General features: G+C 38.3%; 1 protein-coding gene across 4 annotated transcripts; it reads left to right on the forward strand.

Annotated features, from left to right (window-relative positions):
* The first annotated feature begins 253 nt into the window (after positions 1-253).
* cbll1.S (Cbl proto-oncogene-like 1, E3 ubiquitin protein ligase S homeolog) lies at positions 254-9,531 on the forward strand. Of its 4 annotated transcripts, none has more exons than XM_018254440.2 (7): positions 254-407; positions 1,313-1,480; positions 1,699-1,796; positions 3,719-3,802; positions 6,116-6,189; positions 6,539-6,580; positions 8,048-9,531. In XM_018254440.2, exons 1-7 carry the CDS (start codon positions 395-397, stop codon positions 9,069-9,071), a joined length of 1,503 nt encoding a protein of 500 aa, XP_018109929.1. In that variant the 5' UTR covers positions 254-394; the 3' UTR covers positions 9,072-9,531.

The following is a 9,531-nucleotide window of genomic DNA, read 5'->3' on the forward strand; positions in this document are numbered from 1 at the left end:
GCTCCTGCCAATATGGCCCGCCCCTTTTTGCGACACTACCCATTGGTCCCGCCCCCTTTTGCGGCACGCTCCGCCCCTTTAGCTCCCGCCCCCACCACTGGCCAGCAATATTTTTTTAAAAAGGTGGCAGCCCCGCGCAATCCAAACTCTATTCTCTCATGTGGCCCTAATATCCTACATAGGATAGTAGTCTAAGAATGACTTTAAAACCGCGACTATTTAAACATTTACATAAATAAATAAAATCTCAGTCACGTGACCGAGCGAGACTTCATCACGAAAGCGCTCGGCAGTTGCGTCACACAGTACGCGCCCTATGCGTGATCACAATTTTACTTCCTGTTCCTGAGCTCCGCCTAATAATTTCCGTTCCCGGAGTGTCCCGCGTTGAATCATGGACCATAATGGTAAGGAGAAATGTTCTGTATTGGCGTTAGACCTGGTGTAGTTTTTTTTTTTAATGTCGGGCCGCGTAGTCAGTGCGCATATCTGAATACAGAGAGCGGCACTGCATCATCGACTTCGCGCTCATCTGAGCCTGGTGGGGCCTTCTTCCTGCCTTCCTACAGGGAAAGGAATTTCCTGTGAAGGGGAAGTTGTTAACAGCGCTGTCACCTGGAATGTGTGTGTGTTTTCGCTTGAATAAAAGCTTCTAAATTCCCTGATTTGTTATATGTAAAGTAATTGGGCTCTACTTGGCGTCTTCACTTTTTTACGGCAATTACGGTAATTTTACATGGAGTAGTGACAGAAAGTGGCGCCGAAAGTTTGGCCCTTGATTACACTGGGTGTATAAGCACTTGTTGGCCTCCTAAATATATACACACAGACACTGCCCTTTATATGTCCGCAACACTTGCCCATCTTCAAAATGTGACATATTTTCAATAAAAGTCGATATTGTTGAGTACAAGTATATGGTATGTATTACCCAGAATGCGCAAAACTTGGGATTTTATGGATACAAGGTCTTTCTGTTGTTTGGATCTCCTAAGAAAAATCATTTAAACCTTAAATATAACCAAAAGGAGTCTTTTACTACCTTTATGGATTCATGCAGATTAGTTACCATGAAGTGCAAAGTGAAAAAAGAAATAAAAAATAAAATTAAAATGGACTTTATGGGATTTGACTTTGCTATAGTTCTGAGGTTTCTGGACTAGTGGTTTCCATATTATGGATCCCATAACCTGTACTTAAATTTAAAATGATATTCAGAGGAGATGAATAAAATGCAGTCGATAGAATTATTCCATGCATAGCAGGGGCTTCTTTTCTGCTGTAATCTGTGAAATATCTGATTTTATTTTAGATAATGATCTACAAGGCACTAACAGTATGGGGTCCCTGAGTGGCCTGGATGTCCGTCGTCGAATACCTATAAAACTCATTTCAAAGCATCCAAACAAAATTAAACCCTCTCCTCGACCCCAAAGGAACATGAACCGAATCCCAACAAAGCCTCAGCCAGGTGAAGAAGGTATAGTGTATTGAAATGCAGAAGAGAGAAGTTGAATCAGGCTTTTGCCATTGAGCCACTCCTTGAGACCGTTAAAACATTTTGAAATCATTCATTTCTGTAAATAATTGAATGTTATATACTTCATTTATACATGATATTGCAGAGGTCATATGCAGCAATAACTGTGTCACTCCTTCAAATGCTTGTAACTGATACATGTGCATTTTCTTTCCAAGAAGGTTTTGATTATAATGAAGAAGAGAGGTATGAAAATAAAGGAGATGTTTTTAATAATCAGAGGAGATTTTCTGCTCACCTATTTTGGGACTTTAAGGTAGGATTGCAATTTGTAATTGCAGTGATTTGTTTTTGATTTCTGTGACTAAAATGTGTTTTTTTTAGCATTTATACACAGTGTATTTACAGTATTTTTTTTTATAATGATAGGCCTATCCTTCAGCATATATTATCACAGATATGAAATGGTGCACCATCACATAACCTGCGTGCAGTGAATTAGGAAAATTAGAAAACAGTTTACCTTTTAAATAAATGTTTAGTAGTTTATACGTTGACCTAACCTTTCACCTTTATTTTTTTATTCTTTTTAAATTATTTCTTTGCTATTTCTGCCTCTTTGCAGATTTCAGTTTTAAATGCTATGTAGTTGTCAGCTGCCACTGACCCTGGTTAACAATTACACTGATTCTTTCTCAGCCTATATTTTTATAGTTATTTTTCTTTTCTACAACGTCTTTGTATTATTGATGTTTCAGTCTAATGTCCAAATTGTTCCTAAAATAAGTAGATCACTAGCAACTATAGCATTTGAAATATGAAACTGGAGTACTGTACAACAAAAAGTTCAGGCACAAAAAAAATCAAATTCTATTGTCTTTATTATATGAAAGGTTAATTGTAAGGTGACTAGAATAGAGGAGGGTCCAAAAAGTATAAAAACTCAACACATGAAGGTCGAGGTCCAGCTACACCGCCCTGAGCCTTCAGCTAGGGGAGCAGTTTAAACCAACAATCTGTTGAGCAGGCACTAAAATAAGGCAAACCTTGCAGCAGGAAAAATCAAAATATAGTCTATATTAATGTCACAAATGAGCAGCCTTATGAATTTCGTGTTGCTTACACGTCGTCAATAAGGATTGCCTTATTTGAGTGCCTGCTCAATAGATTTTGTTTAATTTTAAGGTGTTCTTAATGTTATATATGTATGTATGAAAAAGCTTCTGTGATTTTAAGTCTTGTATGTATAATGGTTACTCACCACATCAAGGAAGTGGCCCAGGTGCACCGCCCTGAGCCCTCAGCACAGGGGGGCGGACAAACCTACGAACAAATGTGGAGCAGGCACTCAAAAAGGCAAGACTTCCACCAGGCAAATGTTCAAGTGAAGAATTTATTGTGTCAAACAGCCTGACGCGTTTCGTGTTCCAAACACTAATCATGGGCCTATGATTAAGTGTTTGGAACACAAAACGCGTCCGGCTGTTTGACAATAAATTCTTCACTTGAACATTTGCCTTTTTGAGTGCCTGCTCCATATATGTATGTATGTATGTATGTATGTTTGTAAAGAAATAAAATGTAAGGAAATAAAATGACAATAGAGGTACCATTTCTTTTTTCAAATTGCCCCAAAATTGTTATGAAATTTCACACAACAGATAAGCAGCTACAAAATCTTCGTATGTTTTTCTAGTTATAGTAAAGTTACTTTTCATTGCTTATCTGTTTTTTTTAAGTATTCATGTTAATGACAAATGTTTTTCCTTGTACACATGTTAAAGGAGAAGGAAAGCTACGGAGGCATTTTATTGCCAATAAATTAGCTGCAATAGTGCAAGCTAGAATGCTATATTTATTCTGTAGAATGTTTTACCAAACCTGAGTAAAAAGCTCTAGAAACTCTGTTTGTTTAGAATAGGAGCTGCAGTATTAATGTGGTGTGACATCACTTCCTGCCTGAGTCTCTCCCTGCTCTGGGCTCAGATTACAGTAGAGAAGGGAGGGGTGGGGGGAGAGGAGCAAACTGAGCATGCTCTTGCCCAGGGCAATGAGGTTTAAGCTGAAGGCAGGAAGTCTGATACAGAAGCCCATGTGTACACAATAGAAGGAAAGAAATGCAGTGTTTCTTTTGACAGAGGGCTCAGAGCAGCATTACTTTGGTGGTTTACTGGTATATTTAGATGGACCTTTCTGATAAGGCTTACTTAGTTTTAACCTTTCCTTCTCCTTTAACAGCTTAATCTCATTGGAGAAAAAGAAGACACCCCTGTTCATTTTTGTGACAAATGTGGCCTGCCTATCAAAATCTATGGGCGCATGGTAGGTAACTTGCCGTGTTAGTAAAGTGATAGATGCTTCATAAAATAATTGCACTTCTAAATTTTATGGCTATTGTTTCTAAACGAAACATTTTTTATGAACATATATTCATCTGCGTTTAAGGTACAAAGTTATCTTTGATTATACAACTTGTAGTAAATAGGGGTATATATGCATACAATATTGATCAGTTATCCCTCATGTAAAGGTGTTTAGATAACTCAAATATTGCAAATATTGATCTGAATAATCCAAAGTTTATAGGCTAAACAGTGTTGTAAATAATCAATGACATTCTAGTTTGAATATATAAACAGGAACTTTTAAAGGAATTTAACAGATTAAAAAAAATAAACATCAAAATGGTTGGAGAAAGAGATTGAAAGCAAAAAATATTTTTGCCCAAAGGTGCGGGCTAATAGAGCCTTGAGGGTAACAGCCAGCGCTAGGCCACCCGCACCGGGAGGGATCAACTTGTATGAGTAGCCATGTTAGGGAACACTCACGCATAATGAGACAATGCCACATCTTCATATGTGTGACTTCAGAAGCGCACTATGTGCATGCACAGTGCACGACATGGCCAGCGAGTGTCCTAGCACTGGCAGGGGGAAATTAAAAATGCTGCTACCCCCACCTTTGGATGTGGATAATATTTTTGGCCAACATGTGCCCTTTAAGTCCTCTGTTATGCAAGATGCTGTGAAAGCATTCTAAAGGTATTCATACGAGTGATTATAATGGATGGGTTATTTTTATTGGTTTTTTTTATACTCAAAGGATCATTGATTTCTTGTCAGACCGACACACCAAAAATTCATGGCCACCTTAAATTCACCAGAATAAGTAGCAAACTTCATCTAGTATTATAAACCAAACCATATAAACAAGCATTTTGTGGAGCATGTAAAAATTCTATATTCTATATAAAAGTCTATATTGAAACCAGTGATTCTATAATATGCAAATATCCTGTACCAATTGAATGTGTCTGCATCTTATGCAAACAATATATGTATGGAGAATTAGTGGAATTATGAAACTTGCTTTGCAGTGACAATTATTGGCCACTACTAATGAGTACCATGTATATATAAAATTGATTACTGGTGTCTTTATTACATGTAGCATCAAGTGACATTGTAAAGTTCATACATTACCGTCCCACCATAGATGGCACACTCCTCAAGTGTTTCTCTGTTTAACCTTCCAGCGCTTTCAAATTCTCATGAGCTGGACATAGTTTTACTTTACCTGGCTCCAAACAATTCCATTGACGCGTGATTCACTCGGCAATCCTGGAGCTCCTCTCCCACTCCACGCTTCAAACATCCGCATTGGAGTGGGTCAAAGGGTTGGGCCACATTGCTAGTGGATAGCGCTCTTTGCACTAGCTGAGCCGAATTTTCCGGTTAAAGTCTGGCTTTTTCCACCCCTTTTTACTGGATGCTTGCTGCCGTCTGATGCAGGGTTCTCGCCTTGCATGAGTGGCCCTGGTTTCACTGAATCATTGATACCTAAGTGTGTTCTTGTGTAAATTCTTAGTATCCTTTATACTACAAAAAAGGGGGGGGGGTTGTGGGTGCACTCCAAGGCTAAGCTAAAATGAGTTTAAATGCAATGGAATCGGTGCTACTCATTTGGCCGATTAATCAATGCACATTCCCTGGTCCCCTGTCTCATAAGTAATTCAGTATATATGCAAGTGCAGGTGTTTACAAAAACAGGGGTTTTTAGTTACAAAGTTATGATCATAAAGTTGATAAGCCACCATACCATGTCAAGGTAAACCCCGTACAGTGGTCCCTAACTTGTTTACCTCTGGTCATAGTATAAACACTTTTAAACATTGCAGTTGGTAAAAGGCAAACATTGTCACAGCAATGCTGTGAAACTTCAGTTGTAGATATATTGAAAATGCTTTGATTTAAGATTAGCTGTATAATGACAAAGGTTATTCATATCCAGCTGACAGAAGGTGAGTATCCCCATAAATACTAACCCTTATTACCCTCCATTTGATCATTGATCCAGACACACATTGGCAAAATGATTATTAATATATATGGCTTAAAGGCATAGTAAATGTGTTTCCACAGCATAGCAGTGACAACACTGTCCAGTTGGACAGCCCTGTCTTATATTTTAACTTCATTGTTTAATACTGTTTTTTTATGGAATAGTACTTTCTCTTTACATACATGGACAATTAGGGTGACTTTAACTTTTGCTCATAGAAGATGACACACCCACTATTGCTTTATAAAATGAATTTTATTGAACTATAAATGTAAAAGCATACTTCTTTTCCAGATTCCTTGTAAGCATGTTTTCTGCTATGACTGTGCTTTAATGCATGAGAAAAAGGCAGATAAACTGTGCCCAGGGTAAGTCTACATTTATTCTTTTTTACATACAGTAGAAAAAAATGTTTGAGGCCAAGTAGTATTGTACAATATATTCCTCAAAACAAGCTACTAGACAAGTACAATATATGTGTCAATATATTGCTTGTATTTATTTGATAGTTTATTAACAAGAAAAAAACAAGAATATTTATAAAGATGCATTAATCCAGGTTTTTGTTACTTAGGGTGGGTACAATTCTCTTTATGAATGCTTTGTTATACATATTGTTATTCTTATTCTAGTTGTGTTTATTCAATTCATAATAAATACCTTACAAGTTGGAACTTAATGAAATGTGTAATTTTTTTTTCTTCCCCCTCCCAAAAGAACACTTGTTGAAGATAGTACTGACACCTTTAAACGTATGAGGTAGGTAGCACAGCAATTTCTTAAGTAACTGCAAAGATATGGTGAGGAATGCTTTTCTGATGCTTATTTTTTTATCAGAACTCTTTAGATCAGAGGTGAATGTGTTTTAAAATCCACATGATTTTTTTATGCATAAGACATGTTTCATATTGGGAAAACATTTGAAATCATTAAAATATCTCGTACTACACATTTATTGAAATCTGATGTTCAAAGATAGCTTAAAGTACATCTTTTATTGTTGATTACACTTCTGTATATGAGTTGAGACTGTGAAACTGATATATTGTAAAAGTTTTGTTGAGCAAGAAATAGGTATAGGTATTGAACCTATTATCCAGAATGCTCAGAACTGCATCAGTACTGCAAGGAAATAATGTAAACATGGAGTGTAAATTGCTGAGGAAAATAACGTAATTTTCCCTTGCTGGAGGATTACTGTGTTTTACACTGCATTTTTAAGCAGCTGCTGCTTTTTACATGGAAATGTTGATGCTGAAAATTTTTACACATCCTGCTACCCTTACTGGCGCTCCTCATCTTCAAAAAATGCACCAGCCTTAGATATGGTTTAATAAGCACGAGTTGCCATTTTCTTTTCCCAGATGCTCCATTTGAAGGAGGAGGGACAAGTACTGTGCATGTTCTCTCCCAAGCTTAGTGAGGGACACTTTTAAGACCAGGAAAATAAAGCCCAGCATATCTTGTCGTCGCTATATAAATAAATGATAACGATGCACCGAATCCAGGATTCGGTTCTGGATTTGGCCTTTTTCAGTAGGATTCAGATTCGGCCGAATCCTCCTGCCCGGCCGAACCGAATCCTAATTTGCATTTGCATATTAGGGATGGGGAGGGAAATCGCGTGACTTTTCGTCACAAAACAAGGAAGTAAACAATTTTTTGCCCGAATCTTTCACAAAGGATTTAGGGGTTTGGCCGAATCCAAAATAGTGGATTCGGTGCATCCCTAATACATGATGGAGGTGTACACTAGGCAAGCCATGCTCTAGGTTGGTACATTTTTTTTGAAGGGAAGTGCTAGACAGATTTGAACTGCACAGAGCAGCTTAAAGGAAAACTATACCCCCGAACAATGTAGGTCTCTATAAAAAGATATAGCTTAAAACAGCTCACTTGTAAAACACTGCTTCATATAAATAAACCATTTTCAGAATAAATCTACTTTTTTGTATAAACTATCTGTTTCTTAAATATTTTTGGATAAAGTTTTCCTTTAAGAATTTGGTAACCTCTGTAATTTTAATGTTCCTTCTCTTTTAATTATACTGTCTTTTATTTAAAGTTCTGGTTAGTTTTTTTCAATAATTTGTATGAGATTCATTCATTAATTAAGAAAGTGTTCCTTATGATATCCATTTAATGATGTGTTGGTCCCCCACATTTTATGTGAATTTCAGCTTGTTTGCAAGAAGCATTAAGAAACTATTTTTTTTTCTCTTTTAGTTGCAATGATCCCGTTCAACGCATTGAGCAGTGTGCACGTGGCTCTCTCTTCATGTGTAGCATTGTGCAAGGTTGCAAGAGAACATATTTATCTCAAAGAGATCTACAGGCACACATTAACCACCGCCACATGAGAGCTAGCAAGCCGACTGCCCGACCTCAGCCCGAGCCAATCCATCCTCCCTTGGCCCCACCCCCAGCAGAAATCCCAGATCGCTTTATAATGCCCCCAGATAAGCACCATCTGAGTCATATGCCACCGAAACAACATATATTGATGCCCCCACCCCCAATGCAACACGTTCCTCATGAGCATTTCAGTCAACAACATGATGATATTCGGCCCTCTCCGGCAGATATTTCCTTAGCCCCGCCTCCACCTCGCTCTGTTAATCAGGATGCTTTCAGGATATCTACTAGACAACATAGCAACTTAATCACAGTCCCAATTCAGGATGATTCTAATTCGGGGGCCAGAGAAACTCCTCAGGCACCTGGTCCTACTCTACATCATCCAGAGTATCCAGGCCAACCAGTGGTGGCTCATCCCCATCATATAATGCCTCCACAGCAGCACTATGCACCACCCCCTCCACCACCACCACCAATCAGTCATCCAATGCAACACCCACCTCAGGCAGCTGGGACACCTCACATGGTTTACAGCCAAGGTCCTCCACCACCAATGACAACTGCTCCACCGCCAATCACACCCCCACCTGGACATATAATTGCTCAAATCCCACCATACATGAATCATCCTCCTCCAGGACCTCCACCACAACATGGTGGACCACCAGTTAATGCTCCTCCTCCCCATCATTATAATCCTAGCTCTATGCCACAGTTCAATGAAGATCAAGGAACTCTAAGCCCTCCCTTCACACAACCTGGGGGAATGAGCCCTGGGATGTGGCCTGCTCCAAGAGGGCCACCTCCTCGAATGCAAGGGCCTCCTTCTCAGGCCCCCATGCCAGGACCTCATCATCCAGATCAGGCCAGATACAGGCCATATTATCAATGATGTTTATATTCTGAACTTGCTAGATGTATTTTTTTGTTTCAGCTTGAAATTTACAGTAGTGTATACAGTATCTTTACAGTTGTGGCTTTCCCTTTTTGGTGGTGTTTTGAGCAAAAAACACAATTTCACCTGAAACTTTTACTTCTACTATCATACAGTCAGATTTGTATTTTTTAGATTCTGACAAACCATGAGTTTGAAATTAAAACTTTCGTCTTCTGCATTTTTTGGCAGTACCAAGTGTCTCGTCCTAAAGATATGTTGCACCTAATGGTGATCAGGGTAGTTTTATTTTGATATGTAATATAAATGTAAGTAGGTGTACAGTTGTAGTTGTATCCCTGAGTTGCAAAATATAACCATAACTGCGGTATCACATTCTGGAATTTTAACAGCCAGTAAAATATAATTTGTAAGATTAAATGTTTTGTCTTATTAATAAAACATTTTCATAGTCTGA

This window comes from Xenopus laevis, chromosome 3S (genome assembly GCF_017654675.1).
Source record: "Xenopus laevis strain J_2021 chromosome 3S, Xenopus_laevis_v10.1, whole genome shotgun sequence".
Classification (NCBI taxonomy): domain Eukaryota; kingdom Metazoa; phylum Chordata; class Amphibia; order Anura; family Pipidae; genus Xenopus; species Xenopus laevis.